Source organism: Notechis scutatus, chromosome 6, assembly GCF_049901735.1.
Source record: "Notechis scutatus isolate UNSWTSFEM ecotype Mainland chromosome 6, rNotScu1.2, whole genome shotgun sequence".
NCBI classification, from domain to species: Eukaryota; Metazoa; Chordata; class Lepidosauria; order Squamata; family Elapidae; genus Notechis; species Notechis scutatus.
In genome coordinates this window covers 23,094,866-23,111,403 of record NC_142014.1, presented here as the reverse complement: position 1 = coordinate 23,111,403, position 16,538 = coordinate 23,094,866, and the positions used below count along the sequence as shown (strand labels likewise).

Below are 16,538 nucleotides of genomic sequence, written 5' to 3'. Positions count from 1 at the left end.
GATTCCCTGACCCCAGGACACTCCAACCGTCATACATACAAACCGGTCGCCAAGCATCTGAATTTTGATCATGCAACCATGGAGATGTTGCAACTGTCGTTAAGTGTGAAAAACGGTCATAAGTCCCTTTTTTCAGTGCCAGTGTAACTTGGGACAGTCACTAAACAAACTATTGTTAAGCCAAGGACTACCTCTAATGCCACACTGATGAAACTAGAACATAAAATGCAGAGAAGTTATTGTTCCTTTTTTATTTTACTAATAAGAACACTTTGCTTAAATAGTTTTTTTTTAGTGCCAGAATGTAATCCATGGCAGCCAGTGACATGTTTCACCAACTTTGTCTCCAGTTAATGATTTTCCCTGAGACAGGACATAAAACTCAGGCCATTTTTTTTAAAGAAATACTTTATTTGAGGCCATTAAGACAAGGGGGGGGGGGGAAATCACACAGTGAAATTGCTCTTTACATACATTCATCAGTTTTACAGAAAAAATTAAAGTACTGTACACACAGATGTTGACCAAGAGATTCCCAGCAGACTCATTAAATACCTATTTTATTAGTCAAGCTTCTATTCTTTGAGTAGGGAAATTAGAAGGTCCGATTCAAGGTTTGAGAAACACTATAAACGGTGGTTTTGTACTCTAAAATGCACGATGAAAGTCCAGTGTTGCTTTTCTATAAATCCCAGGGTTTTTTGCTAGAATAATTCACCATTGCCTCCTGACCCCCATTCATTGATTTGAATTTCTGCCAAGTTATTAACTTCCTCTGGTGAAGCAGATGACAAAAATCTGGCTCCTCTTTAAATATGTTCTTCTAGCACCACTTCCAACCAGCCGGTCTCCCAAGGTGCAGATCTCCCCAACATTATATGAGAATCCAGAGGTCCGAATCAGAACGACTTAAAGCTTTTAAGCAGTCCAGAAATTTTGCATAAAAAGTGGCAGGCTTCTCATTATGGCTAGAACACCCAATGCAGGGGTTGTCAAACTCATGTCGTCACGGTGGCGTCCTGTGACATATTGGGACTTCCTCCCACTTTGCTAACCCAGGCGTGAGTGTGGCCAGGGCTTGACGCATCTGGCTTGCGGGCCGGGAGTTTGACAACCCTGACCTAATGCATTTTAAAGTTGAATCTGACATCTAAAAAAAGCATGTGAAATGTTTTTCATCAAGTGTCTTCCTTATGAAGGACAATATTGATAAACATGTGCTACGCACACATTTTTGAACCAGCAAATCACCCTCAAAGGCAGAGGTCTCCAAACTTGGCAACTTTAAGACTTGTGGACTTCAACTCCCAGAATTCTCCAGCCAGCTATGTTGTAGGAGTTGAAGTCCACAAGTCTTAAAGTTGCCAAGTTTGGAGACCTCTGCTCAAAGGCAGTCTAGGAAACGTTTTTCAAAATCAAGCTTTTTTTCCCTCCTTGCCTTACCCTTCAGCTTTTACTGTGCATGGTTTACTGTAGATGAAAATAATTCTTTATTAGTTCTCCTACGTCTATCTGCCTAGTGCCTTAAGACCAGATTGGAGGTACTTCAACCCCCAGGAGGCACAGCCAACAAGCCTTTGCACACAAGCACCTGGCCCAAGCCGTAACAACATTGCATACTGTATTATCTCATAAATGTTGCATTACCGCAATTGGTGTAAACGATGAAATTTGTAGCCATCTGCGCAATGACATCATGACTCCCGTGACTTCAATTGACTGGACACCTGAGTGCTTGGGCAAGTTGAATTCCAACCTAACTGGATCAACATTGACCCCGACTACCAGTATAAATTCCCACAAACTCCATGCAATAGAAAAGAGTTAGCTGATGTTCTGGAGCTGCTTATAAGGTCAGCTAAAGCTGGTTCAATGATTGTTACTTAAGTGCTTTTGAGGCCAAATTTCCACTTTTGATGAAACCTCCTTTCCCTCCTCTCATTATTTACGGAGGAAGATCTGTTTTCTAGTTTCTGCCCTGTCATCTCTGTGTAGTTGGGAAGAGATGGCAAATGATTAGTCATTCTTTTCAATAAGCCATCTTTCCAAGGGTTCTTCAAACTTCTTGAAGAAAAGAAGGCACCTGAAAGCAATATTTGACACTATTTTTGGTACCATCCACTTCTTTCTTTCTTTCTTTCTTTCTTTCTTTCTTTCTTTCTTTCTTTCTTTCTTTCTTTCTTTCTTTCTTTCTTTCTTTTTCTTTCTTTCAAATGAGTGGAAAGCAACATCTGCTTCCACAAATGCTTCCAGTTCCTTCCTGGGATTTTGATTTGGCTCCTCTGGATTACAATCTGCTTAGAGGAAGCCATTGTCTAAAGGTAAGCTGCCTTCCTAGACTGTCCTCCCATCATACCTGATGCTGCACAAAAACCACCCTTTATATCAGAGATGTCCAACCTTGATAACTTTTAACATTTGGTCGGCTGGGGAACTCTGGGCATTGAAGTCCACAAGTCTTAAAAGTGGCCAAGGTTGGACACCCCTGCTTTAGACAATTCAGGACTAGAAATGCATCTAGTGCAGCTGCTCTGATTCCCTTAAACACGGCTCTTCAAAGTTGGCACCTTTAAAACTGATGGACTTCAATTCCCAGAATTCCCCAGCCGGTATGGCTGGCTGAGGAATTCTGGGAGTTGAAGTCCACAAGTCTTAAACGTACCAAGTTTGGAGACCTCTGCCCTTGAATACATCACAGATGACCAATAGCTGGGCCTATTCTGCAAGCAACACTGAGGAACACGCGGCATTTCAGTGGAGGTTGCAAGAACTCTTAAGTGGACTTAAGCAATTGTCCTCCAACATGTTTTCCAAGATGATGGGCAAGAGGTGACTTTGTGCATATCAAGAGACCACAAACTTGCATTGTTTCTCTTTTTCCCCTTGCTGAACAGCAATAATAGGGGAATTGATAGGAAAGTGCTCAAAAAATGCCATGGCACAAAACTATTGAGGTGGGTACCATGAAATAAAGTACCAGCCAAAAGCTCTTCCCCTTCTGTGTCATTAAACAAACCACAATGGAAGCTTTGCTATGTTTGTCCACAATGATCTTTGGGGTATGGCTTGATAAATTTTCTATCTCATTTTCAGCTTCATTCCGCGCGATCCCCTCTCCGATCCCTCAGTATAGAAATAGAATTCAAAGGCCAATGTTTGCTCTCTCTATGTATGTATGTATGTATGTATGTATGTATGTATGTATGTATGGTATTCAGCTTTGTTCGGGTATTTTCCCAGGTCATTATAGTTGTGCTTTTAAAGTTGTAGCAACGTTTCGGCAGAATCTCATCTGCCATCATCAGGCTTCTGTATTGTGTTCATCTCATTGGGCTAAATCTACAATTCTTCCCTAAAAACTGAATTATAAGCATACAAGTGCAGCTTTCATACAATTTAAATACGGAGAAGAAATCTTAATTTTTGATCTCCTTTCAGTGTTTTTGCTCTACAACTCAGGAATTGCTTAAGAAGATACGCAAAGTAACTCCAAACCGTTCAGAAACAAGGCACTGGAAAGCAGATAATTACAGTACAATGCAGCTGACTGAATTCCTCATCAGTTTTCTTTGATTGCTGATTCAGACCAGGGGGGGGAAAAGTGCAGAAAAATTAAGTTATGGATAAAAGTCAGTACTATAGTTCAAGTCTGCTTAAAATGAGCATGAAAAACACGTAAGCCTGCATTGCAAAGACCCATCTTGAAAGATGGAGGTGCTTAATTTATCACTTGCATTGTCAATAAATTTCACTAGAATATCTTCCAAACAAAACTTGAACTACACATTTTTCAATCCACCTTTACCAACAACTGCTTACATGAGGAAAGGGTATCTGTAGAGTATCTGTAAGATCCAAAAAACCAAGATGTTGGCTGAGATAGTGCCATCAAAGCTTGATCTGTTTTTTTGTTTTTTTTGTATGTGTATGGCACTTCTGGTAAAACAAAAAAACAGATGGGAATTTTGATACCACCACCGTGGCCGTACTCTGCAGATGCTCCAGACAATGAGGTCTGTCTTTATAATTTGCAAATTAGTGGAACCGAATCTGAACATTACTGCTTTTGTATCTTTGCTATGGATATCAGAGGGAGCATAATGGGAGGAGAAGCAGACAAGGCAACTGCCCTTGTTAATTGGTGCAATTCATCAAAAAGGAGGGGCTATAAATCTCTCCCATTAATTTCAATATACTGAAATCTCATATGTCCCCCGTCTCATTAGAGTTGAGAGCAGTACGGAGGAATTTTACATTGCTGCCTAGGGATTTCTAAAAGCTTTCATTACAAGCACAGGGCAAGTTCAGTGCATATTATCCCTACATTTAAATTGGTTGCTCGTGAAAGTCATCTGGGATTCCTACGAAGCCTCCAGATTAAATCCTCAATATAAGGAGGGAAGGGGAAATCAAATGCATAGTAACTGTAAACATTTACCTTATACTATTCTTAGCAGGCTGATGACATTGGGTATGAGGCTATATAGCGCTTTCCAGCAGCTCATAATGAATTTCCCACTCATTCACTAATAATACTCAACTCCTCGGAGTCTGTATTATACGATTAACTTCCTACTGTGTTTAAAAATCGGTGATGCTAACGTTCAGTAAGCTTGTTCATAGCTCTTTTCTACGACATGGATGAAAGCCTCTAGTGCAGGGGTGTCAAACTTGCGGCGTATCGGGATGCCCCCCCTCCCCCTTCACTAAACTGGGCATGGGCGGGGGCAGTGCGTGATGCGTTTGGCCCACGGCCCGGGAGTTTGACAGCCCTGCTCTAGCGTGTTTAATCGAGCAGTCAACACAACTTCCTAACTATTTCAACAAGAGATGAAAAATTCGGAGGATATATGGGTCCACATGAGTGTAAAATTTCTTCCTTACTGTCCATAAAAACATTAAGCCATGAAGACAAGAGTCGGGGTTATGCAACTTGAAAATGCAACCTAGGTTGTCCAAATGGAGGCAGCCTCCATTTGGAACCCAATGCAGAAAAATAACCATTGGGTCAATGCTCTGTTATCATCACACAGTAAACAATTTTGCCTCAGATTTCAGCTAAAAATAGCATTTTAGGTCCCGGCTGCAGTTCCCCTTCAATGAAAGAAGTTCATTAAAACAGTCCGTTTCAAGAAATGTTTTGGACACGCAGGGGCATCTTGACATGATTCCAATGGAATTTACTTAAAATGTGTATATATATATGTGTGTGTGTGTGTGTGTGTGTGTGTGTGTTGCTAAGGGGCATGAAGAAATGAATTGGTATTGTACTGCGTAAGAGGTTTGAGGCATAACATCTTGCCGTGGTGCGAGGCTGGTTAAACTTTGCTAAAAGGCAAACATCTATTACAGTATATCCATTTCTCTCTCTCTTTCTCTTCCCTATTGCTAATAGGCGGGGAGGCCCGCCAGCCAAAATGGCACCAGCCCAGATGCCTTGTTGACGTGGCTGCCCTTTGCACATCTTCCATTAGGGGCAAGTAACAATGAGCAAATAAAGGTTATGTCATTCAGAGCAAGGGTCTCCAACCTTAGCAACTTTGACACTTGTGGACTTCAACTCCCAGAATTTCTTGCAACCGCTGGCTGAGGAATTCTGGGAGTTGAAGTCCACAAATCTTAAAGTTGCCAAGGTTGGGGGCCCCTGATACACAAAACACCAATATAACAGGGGTCAAGCAAGCAGCATCCATATAATATCAATGCAGGTTTTCACTTTTCTGAAGAAAATTAAAAAAAAATATTTATACAGTCTATGTTGAAAAAGCAGAATAGCGAGAACATGTTATTCTTTCTCTAAACACCATCACATGATGAAAGTATGAAAATGGATTCTGGTTGACAGGCACGGATCTTCCTAAGCCCGGTCAGTACGATACATTAATATTTCTTGAACAATTTGATTTATAACTTTTTTTAAAATTTTATTACTTGAGGTAGTTTGGTTTTATTTTGGGGAAGCAAAACTTCCCTGTGTTGATTTCTATTTTATTGCCCCAATCCTGAGTAATCTGAGTAGTAGTGCAAACAGTTTTTTTATACCATATTTTTAAACAGTGTTTCTATTAAAATATATTGGCATAAGCTGCTTTTCCACCTGAATTCTTTCTCTCGTTTTCATTCTTATGAGTCAGTTTCAGGTGGGGAAATTAGAAAGGGCTCAGAAACAGCTCTTTATGACACTTTAAATTATGATAGATAAGAAACAAAGCCGCTGCAGAGAAAGACCTGGTCAGACAAATGTCACTTTTAAGCAAAGTGAGGGATAAATTGATAAAATAAAATAACTTCCTGCAAGAAAGCTGCCTTCTAAATAACCCAAATCAGCAATTTTTTTGCCTGATTTTTTTCCACACAGTTTGTCCAAGACGTTTTGATTATAAAACAATTTTGATTCTGTCAAATGTGTTTGGAGCTTTGCAAAAAGTAGGCTATTTTCCATAGCATGAAAATCCTCACCTATAAAATGATTGCGAACATACAGGTAATTATAATTCCAATTTGATATTAGAATACATCGGATACTTATCTTTTTTTAAAAAAGAAATCAGGGTTTAAAAAAAAATACAGTCTAGAAAAACTGGCGAAAATATTATTGGAAGATCTTAACACGAAGAGCTTCCAGGGACATAAATTAACTGAGGCAAATTTGGGATTTTTTAAAATCAAGGCCTTTTTAGGATAATCTGAACAAACTGAAGCTACAGTTGTATATACAGCATTGAAAGACTGTGAGCCCCTCTTCAGAATTTGGGTTCAGGTGGATAAAGAACCCTCAGAAATACAAAGCATTTCAGATATGATGGTTTTAGAAGGTACCTGGTTACTAAACGCAATGCACTAGATTATCTGAAGGATTTAAAAGTCTTAAAAGTCTAACAAAAACACACAGATAACCATCAGTGGAGGATTGGGCTTTGACAAACCTGTAGACCAGGGGTATCTAACCTCGGCAACTTTAAAACCTATGGACTTCAACTCCCAGAATTCCCCAACCGATATTGCTGGCTGGAGAATTCTGTGAGTTGGAAGTCTGCAAGTCTTAAAAGTTGCCAAATTTGGACATCCCTGCTGTAGACTATTCAAAGTACCACTTAAGGGTTGAGCTGCAGTTCTTTCAAAAAGACTACTGAAGTATTTTGGCTGCCACCAAACTAATCCGTAGTGTTAAGTAACTCCCAATTTCTGTTTCTTATTTCAGTGCAAATTGTATGCCAATGGTATTCAACACTGCTTCCATGAAAACACTGGGTATTCCTCATCCTTAAATGCAGGATTACAATCCATTCCCATTAAAGTCTGACCTTCTTATTTTAGACATTCAAGACTGAAGACAAGCTATGAGCCCATCTTAGTCTCCATAACTAAGGGGAAGTTAGCAACAATTATCAGTCATGCAACTTGATTCATATCATGGTAAAGGAAGCACAAGAAGCTCATATCCCACTGAGATCCCCAAAGTCCTTGAGATCTGGCACAATGATGGAATCCAACTCCTCTTCAATTTTGGTTGCTCTCCTTAGTCTCTGCCCCATCTCCAAACCTCAGAGGTACATTTTGAGGGGGTGGCAGGCTGGGGGGGGGGGGGTGGGATTATTACTCTCCTATCCCATCATTCCTCTGATGATTCACCTGAAGTCCTCCATACAAACACAGCTAAACATATAAAGGTTCTATTCATAATTCTATGGAACTCAGATTGTAATCTTAGCCCAAAAAAAAGTAGTGCTGTTTTTTCTAAGAAAAACTTTCTACTGTAGCAATAGCACTTAGAGTTATATACTGCTTCACAGTGCTTTGCAGCACTCTCTAAGCAGTTTACAGAGTCAGCATATTGCCCCCCTAACAATCTGGGTCCTCATTTTGCCAACTTCGGAAGGATGGAAGGCTGAGTCGACCTTGAGCCAGTCAGGATCGAACTGCTGGCCATCGGCAGAGTTAGCCTGCAATACCGCATTCTAACCACTGCGCCACCACGGCTCTTTCACGGTCACTGATCTAGTACCAAGTGCAACCAATCCCAGGAACAAAATTCAGACGCATCTAAAAGATGTGTATATATGCCCTCTCCCGCTTCAATGACTAACCCTCTTCACCTTTATTTTGGAAACATCCCTGAGTTTCAAGTGTAATTCCTCTTACAAACTGTGAGAGAAACACAACAGCAACGCCCTTCCAGTCACTGCTCGCCCCAAGGCTCTTTGGATCCTGCCCCAAATGACTGACTTTCACATATTAAGGAAGTGAGAGAAGGGTAACAAATGCTTAAAAGTGCAGAACCGTCAGAAGGCATTGTGTTTGTGAGTTAAGTTGTGGCACGACGCAATTCCCGCCAGGGCCCAAATTTCAAAATCAATCACCGCTTACTATCATCATCATCATCTCTCTCTGTTAGGCAATTTCTTTCAATTACTGAACCCCTGCAAGAGAAATGGATATTCCAGTTACCCAAATAATAGGATGATTGCAAATGTTCCAACTGAAGCACAACGGAGACCCTGCGTCTGAAGCATCAGGGCCAAGTTGCTAGTGCTTTGCTTGAGGCACAAAACGGAAACCACCTTTTAGTACATATCCTTGTATATTTCTTGTAGCAAAGGATGTAAGTGTGCATCAGATTCGGTCTTTTTGATGATTTGAACCAGGTGGGCATGTTCCGTGACCAGCTGCCGGAGGTCCGCCATTTTCTGCAGAAGTTTAGGAAATAGGAAGATGTCGTCCGGATGGCTGTTCTCTAAATGAAGTTTCAGAATGTGCACGATGCTCTCCTGCATCTTCTCAATGTGTCCTATGTTTACCAATCCTGGCCGATCTGTTCTCAGAAATAAGAACATTACGTTAGGTTATTCTTCCCCCGCCCCCCCCAAATTGTTTTTTATTGATTACATATTAAAATATTGGACACAGTGTGACCATCCTGGCATTGTCTCATACACACTAACATATAAAGCAAATGACATTATGCTCCTCATGCATTGCTAATTTTATACTATTATTCCTATTAATCTTCTCATCATTCCTTATCACTCATCCCCTCCCACTTGTGACTGTATGACTGTAACCTTGTCACTTGTATCCTTACAATTTATATGGACTGTTTCCTAGTATGATTAGATTGCTGATTGTACCCTATGACTATTATCAAGTGTTGTACCTTATGATTCTTGACTCTTGACAAATGTATCTTTTTTTTTAATGTACACTGAGAGTATTTGCACCAAGACAAATTCCTTGTGTGTCCAATCACACTTGGCCAATAAAAGAATTCTATTCCTATTCCTATTCCTATTCCTATTCCTATTCCTATTCTATTCTATTCTATTCTATTCTATTCTATTCTATTCTATTCTATTCTATTCCTTATTGGGATACAAGCAACAAGGTTACAGTCATACAGTCATAAGTGGGAGGGGATGGGTGAAAGGAAGGATGGGAGCATTAATAGTACTAGTCATGCATGAAATAAAATCATATTTATAAAAAAAGAAAATCATATTTATAAAATTTCACTTTTTTCAGTGCCGTTGTAACTTCGAACGGCCACTAAACGAACCTTTGTAAGTCAAGGGCTACCTGCATTATGAGCTCTTTCATATGAAAACATCAGGGTGCAAACATGGAACACTCCTGCCGCTGCCAGAAAAATAATCGCACTAATTCTGGTAAAGTATTTGCAATAAATAACAGATTCAAAATACCCTGTTGAGACTGAAATGGGTCCCTTTCTGAGCTGAAAGCAGAAAAGAGGCCTATTCCATAAAATATATTGCTATTCCAGGAAGGACAATGGGTGAATCAAGGGTTACCTCCACAACATATTATAGCAGCCACGAAGAGGGAGATGTCGCTGTCATCTAATTCCAAGGCATTGAATTTCATGGCGAAGTCAAACTTTGGCTCCATGATGTCACAAAAGGGCTTCCTTAAACTTTTGAGGAATTCCCGCGTGATGAAGCCGTTCCCGTAAGCCACCAGCATCCCGTCTTTGTTCATCACGGAGGCCAACATGGCAAAGATGGCTTCGTAGACCCCGTATTTTAAGAGGGTCACCTGGTCGTTCAAGTCGAGGCTGCAGAAGCCTGGAATTGATTTGGCAAACTCCGTGAGTTCCGTCACCGCCTCTACGGAGGTGCACTGGCAGCAGTGGAAAATCCTCACCTCTGCCTCCTTGTTTTGTATTCCATTCGCGACGAGTTTTGCCACCAGAGTCTTCTCGGCCATGCACAACGTGTCCATGTCGTGTATGACAAACGGCTGCAGCGGAATAAAAAAAAGCACCTTATGGAGAGTTTTGCAGCGATAATTCAGCGTCAGAAAAATAAACACAGATGCTTCATTTAACATCTTTATAAACATAATAAATAGATTTTACAAACCAGTTGAAGGTTTCTCCAACATGGAGCAAACTCAAACAGAAACAGGTTGCAAGTTCAGAGTAGAGCTCCAGTCTTCAGCAAGCAAGTTAATTTTACGTTCAATAGACAAGACTCAGAGCTTAACATAGCTGCAGAGTTGCAGAACTTAACACAGCATAACATTTTAGTTTCAGTTTCCAGCCTAGGTTACTTCTAGTTTCAGTTTCCAAACTATCCCCATTGGCTGATTTAGTTGCTATGCGTATTCATTGGCTGACCTTGTTACCAAGCTCTATTCCAGTTCATGAATATACTGACACGCCTGAATTAAGCAACCGCCAGGGAACAATACGGTGCAAATCAATTTGTGCTTGCAAGAAATTCTCTTCTGGAAGCCATTGTTACAGATTCATGTGGAATCCGCAAAGAACAATACAGTAACTTAAGGAACTTTAATTTTGACAGCAACATGGGTCATTTCACATACCTGGTATTTCTGATTTGGATACTCTGTGGCTGTGCTTGCAATTTAGTCACACTAAAAAAAAAAGTCTGATGAAAATGGTTATTGGAGTCCTCGGTGGCCTGTGTGCTCATGTAAAAGAGGGAACAGTTTGCCTGAGGCAGGAAGTGCGGGGTTGACTTTAGAGGAAAAAGAGCTACAGGCAGGCAAACTCTGTTAGAGCATGAGTGGGGAAACTATGGCCCCTATTACACCTTGTGGACTTCAACTCCCAGAATGCCTGAGCCAGACATGCTCCATTTTGGATCACTGCACAGTAGCAATAGCACTTAAGACTTATATACCACTTCAAGTTGCTTTACGGCCCTCTCTAAGCGGTTTACAGAGTCAGCCTGTTGCCCCCCAACAATCTGGGTCCTCATTTTACCCACCTTGGAAGGCTGAGTCAACCTTGAGATTGGTGAGATTTGAACTGCAAAATTGCAGGTAGCTGGCAGGCAGCAGAAGTAGCCTGCAGTACTGCATTCTAACCACTGCGCCACCACAGCTCATCACAATCACGACAATTTACCCAGTTACCCAAACTAAAATATCTAGGAGTGTTTATGTTTCACTTGGATACGGTCTTACCTTCCCGCCATCTAACAGGATTTTAAAACACATTAATAGGAAGACTGCTTCTACAGATAGTCTTTGACTTACGATAATAATAGCAATAGCACTTATATGACGCTTCGAGGTGCTTTTACAGCCCTCTCTAAGAGATTTACCGAGTCAGTATATTGCCCCCAACAATCTGGGTCCTCATTTTACTGACCTCGGAAGGATAGAAGGCTGAGTCAACCATGAATCAGTGAGATTTGAACTGACAAATTGCAGTCAGCCAGCAGTCAGCAGAAGTAACCTGCAGTACTGCACTCTAACCACTGCACCACCGTGGCTCATAATGGAGTATGATGGTCGTAAATCAGATCACCCATGTGTCTGACCCAATTTTTGACTATTTTTTTTTTGGCAGGGATCGTTAGGTGAATGTGGCAGTTGTAAGAGCATCCGCTGTCATCGTTAAGTGAATGCCACCGCCATTAAGTAGACGGTGGTTCGCTATGGGCCAATTTTGCCGAAAACTGGAAGTAAATGACCGCAGGACACTGCAAACGTCTGTGAATCAGGGCCAGCTGGCTGAGCACCCAACATATGGTCCCATGACTGGGGTGGCTAGTGGGGGGAGGCAGTTGTTGAAACTTTGGAAATAAGTCCATCGTAACTTTAAACCAGTCGTAAGTCGAGGACTACCTGTAAGTGATATTTTTCTTACCCCTTTTGTATAGTTGTTCCAGAAACACTAAATAGCTTTGCGAAATTGATTTCTATTTACCTGATCATCACAGAAACAATATTCAGAACAATTCAGAATCTACAGAACCACAGCATCATGAACTGGACTATCTTTCTAATCTCTGCGGATGAAAAAAAAAACCAGTGCCTCTATTTTCATTTTGAGAATAGTCTGAATTCTCTTTGGTCTTTGCTTCTACAAGTTACATTCACATACTCTAAAGTAGCTTCCTGGCTAGTTTTAAAAGAAAACAGGTGTGTGTAATCCTAGCTGAGTGTTCAAGAAAGAAAATCATACATAAATTTTATTCTAAAATAAAAAGCTTGGATTAACTGGGAGCTGGAAGGTCTGCTTAATCATCCTATTGCAAAAATTAACAGGGCATTCCCTGGTTTTTCCAGCATGCTCAATTTAAATGAAATGTTAGGTAAACTCAGTTCTTCCACAGGAAATAACTGCAGAAACTAATGGTTTAGAATTTAAGTTCACGCATGTGGCTATTCCTAGCTAAACATTTCCCAAACATGTGTCTTAAGTATTGCTGATTCAACAAGTGAGGTTTAACAGGTTGAATTCTCTCCAAATTATACCCACAAGAACCAAAATGTTACAATCTGTCACTTATCTTAAGCGCTATAGATTATCTGCATTGCAAAAAGAACATATGGAGAGGGTGTTATGGTTTTCATTTTCTTGATAAGCTGTTGAGGTTGCTTCCTGAAGACTGAGACTATACATTATTAAAACATCTGGAAAAATAAAGCTGTCATTCAACTACAGAAACTTTGACCTTGAAAACAAATTAAGCAACTTGGTATATTTACATATGGGTAAGTTGTCAGGGCTAATCAAAACTTTTTTAATATAAGGACCTACGTGTATCACAAAGAAAACTACTGTCAGAGAGAACATCTCTATCACTGCTTTATAAGTCTATTTCTTCTCTTATATGTGCATCCGTGCACCATTCATATAGTTTGCTTTTATGCAATTCTGCGACTGTGCATACTTACAGGATTGTTATTGGCCTTCCCCACAAGTATGAGCCTTGCTTTGAGCTTGGTCATATTGAAGTTTTTCAAATAGGCGTCATAAATTCTCTTGGCCAGTGACTTAAGATCTGCGACTTCGGAATTTTCTATACAAAGTTCACCTGTTTGAATTTCAGCTTTCAGCTTTGCCTTTTCTGATCTGGGCATCCGTCCAAATCGAATGGCTGAGAGGAAAACAAGCATTGAAAAAGGAGCATAACAATACATCACAGAACCTTCTCACAAACAGAGATTGCTCCCCACTCTGGGCTCAACCGAATGTCGGGTTGGGTTAAGGACTGGGTAGACCAGCGTTTTCCAAATTTGGCAGCTTTAAAAGGGGTGGAATTCAACTCCCGAAATTACCCAGGTAACACCGCAAAGTTGCCAAGTTTGAAAAACACCGGTGTAGACACATTGAACTTTAATAGTGCGATGGGAGAACAATCCAGAGTTACTTACAGCTTACCAATGATTTAGTCATCCCTTTTATCTGCATTTATCTACAACCAGTCTCTTCTAAATAAATCCTGAACATAGCAAGACTATACTCATCATAAAGGTAACGGGACTCAACATGAGCTAGTCATCTTTCCCTTCATTTCAAAGGCACAACTGAAATTGAGTCCAATTTCCTAACAGTTTGCAATCCTACTTGATGGCCTGCTCTAGCTCACTGTGGTCAAACTCAAGGAACACAAAAACAGAACAAAACTCAGAGGACACACACACACACAAAAGAGAGTGTTACATCCACAGAAAGATCAAGGTGAGGAGAAGGAAAGAGGAACATATACAGATGTTAAAAGCTCTGTGGAGACATGGTGAAAAGTATGGCTAAAAGCTAGTGTTGCAAAGAATTCTATGATGATTATATGTATTTTAATATAAAATGCAGAAGGGAAAAAACGGTAATCAAGAAAGAAGACATTCTTTCTTCTTTTTCTTACTTTATATAAATTTTAATCTGTTTTTATTTTCCTTTTTAAAAATCTTTAATAAAATCATGTATAAAACTCAGAAGGAAAATATCAGAAAGCCTAACACAGTGTTTTCCAGCCATAGCCATTCGAATGTGTTTTGACTCCCAGAATAACCCAGCCAGCATTGAAATTTTGGAAGTTGAAGTCCACGCATCTTAAGCTGCTAGCTTGAAAAACACCAATAGATTTAAGAAGAGTGAGTCAACACAGGCCATGCAAGGGGTTAAACTCAACGTAATAATCCCCTTGCAGTATTATCTTGAGTTAATAAGCATCTATACTCAGATGTCCTTCTTCACCTGAACCCAAGAGGTTGCAAAGGAGCCTCCTAAAATGAGGACCTGAGTTTTATCTTTCTGGCTCTCAAGGAGTCAGACCCTTTTTCCACACTACAGAATGAGGATAGATTTAGGCTTAGCACATGTGCTGTTATCTTCCTCTAATCCAGGGGTCTTCAAACTTGACAGCTTTAAGACTTGTGGACTACGACTCCCAGAATTCCTCCTCCAATCATGTTAGCTCAGGAATTCTGGGAGTTGGTCCACAAGTCTTAAACTTGCCAAGTTTGAAGACCCTTGCTCTAATCCTAAAAACAGGAAGTAGCTCTCAGTGAATGCAAAAGCCAATTCTGTTGGAACAGGCAAACCAAAATAACATAGGCACTATGCATCACCAATACTACACACATTTGCAAGGTCTGTTGCACCTTCTCAGGCTTTCTCAGGATGCAGTTCTGAGATCCAAGATGTGACAACACAGAGGGAGGGCTCTGTGTTTTTTGCAGCTCTGTGGCTCCAAAGTTTTCCTGAAGTGAAGCTTGAGAATTTCACCAAAGTGGTCTGAGATTCTTTCCCATGTGGGAAAGTATTCAGTAATCAGAGATGGAAAAAGAGATTCTCTTTCACAGCAGTTTTATATTTAGACTTCTTAAATGCCATGTCTCCCATTTCTAGTTACCTGCTTCTCTCTCTGTCTCTATCTCTAGGTATGACAAGGGAAGATCTGTGATGAAATAACTGAATATGTTCCTTTTGTATTTATGGGAGAAAGGCTGGCATAATGTTAAAGTTCCAAAATCCTGCATCAAATTGAAGGATGGTTACTGATGCTTGAAAGCTGGAGGTAGGACACAGAATGTTTTCAGTCTGAAACCTTTATCTATGGAACAGATGCACCTATTACATTGTGCCAGGAATTCCTTAGAAAGGATTTGCTATTCTTGTCAGACACCTCCGGCACAAAGAAATTCTAAGACAAAATATGGTGCTGCCTATGATTTAGGATTAAGGTAGCTTACTATTCCGCAAACCATGAGGAAATGTTAAACTAATCCTGCAAGTCTTGAGGGATTTACATCGTAGCCTCTGTTGGATCTGCAGTGTGCGATGGCAGAAACAGAACAGAATAGAGTTCTTTATTGGCCAACGGTGATTAGACACACACAAGGAATTTGTCCCTGGTGCATAAGCTCTCAGTGTGCATACGAGCAACAAGTGATCAACCTTGATCACAATCATAAAATACGATCATCGTAAATCGTAAGGTACAACTCTCAGTGATAAGTCACAGGATACTAACAGGATACTAAGTAAGCAAACAACGTAAATCATAATAGGATACTAAATAAAGGCAATCGACACAAATCATGAAATACAAAGAACAAAGTGATAGTCAGAAGAAGCTAAGGAAATAGGTAATAGGAAAGATGAAAAGATGAGGAGGATAATAGGTAATACAGCCCTACTAGGTGGTTAGTAGTTTAGCAGAATGATAGTATTGGGGGGGGGGGGGAGGGAACTGTCTTTGTGTCTGGTTGTTTTGGTGTGCAACACCCTATAAGCATCGTCTTGAGGGAAGAAGTTTATGTCCAGGACACGAGGGGTCGGTAGATATTTTCCCAGCCCTCTTTCTGACTCATGCGGTATACAGGTCCTTGATGGAAGGCAGGCTGGTTGCAATTATTTTTTCTGCAGTCCGCTGAAGTCTGTGTCTGTCTTGTTTGGTTGCTGTGCCAAACCAGACAGTTATAGAGATACAGACTCGATCATTCCTTTGCAGGACTGTATCAGCAGCTCCTTGGGCAACCCGAGAAGCTTAAAATAAACCTAAGGATATATATCCAGTTTTTACAGACGAAGAGACCAAAAATAAGACCTATGCTGCACCAATTTGTACGCGGAAGTATCTTGAGGAAGGAAAAACAGAATGATTAACCCGCCTGGCGGGATGTCATCAGACCTCTCCTTCCCTGCACTAAAAAGGTGGCCCAAGGCCAGCTGGGATTTAGTTGCTGCTGTTAGGTCATGACACAGCAAGGATTTAATTCCACATCAAGCTTTGCAATTGCTCAATTAAAAACAAAAAGCA

At 40.5% G+C, this 16,538-nt stretch overlaps 1 protein-coding gene across 5 annotated transcripts in view; it reads right to left on the bottom strand.

Moving 5' to 3' along the window:
* Window positions 1–2,267: 2,267 nt before the first annotated feature.
* The window catches only part of PPARA (peroxisome proliferator activated receptor alpha), a 46,100-nt gene continuing 31,829 nt past the window's right edge, over window positions 2,268–16,538 (bottom strand). For 4 of the 5 annotated variants that reach the window (XM_087969525.1, XM_087969523.1, XM_087969526.1 and 1 more), the window contains exons 6-8: window positions 13,171–13,373; window positions 9,807–10,254; window positions 8,368–8,812 (exon numbers count right to left, since the gene is read on the bottom strand). In XM_087969525.1, coding sequence (XP_087825651.1) covers window positions 8,565–8,812; window positions 9,807–10,254; window positions 13,171–13,373 — 899 coding nt within the window. In that variant the 3' untranslated portion in view covers window positions 8,368–8,564. Of the gene's footprint in view, window positions 8,813–9,806; window positions 10,255–13,170; window positions 13,374–16,538 lie in introns of all 5 variants that reach the window. The other variant, XM_026679256.2, reaches the window with a different exon arrangement.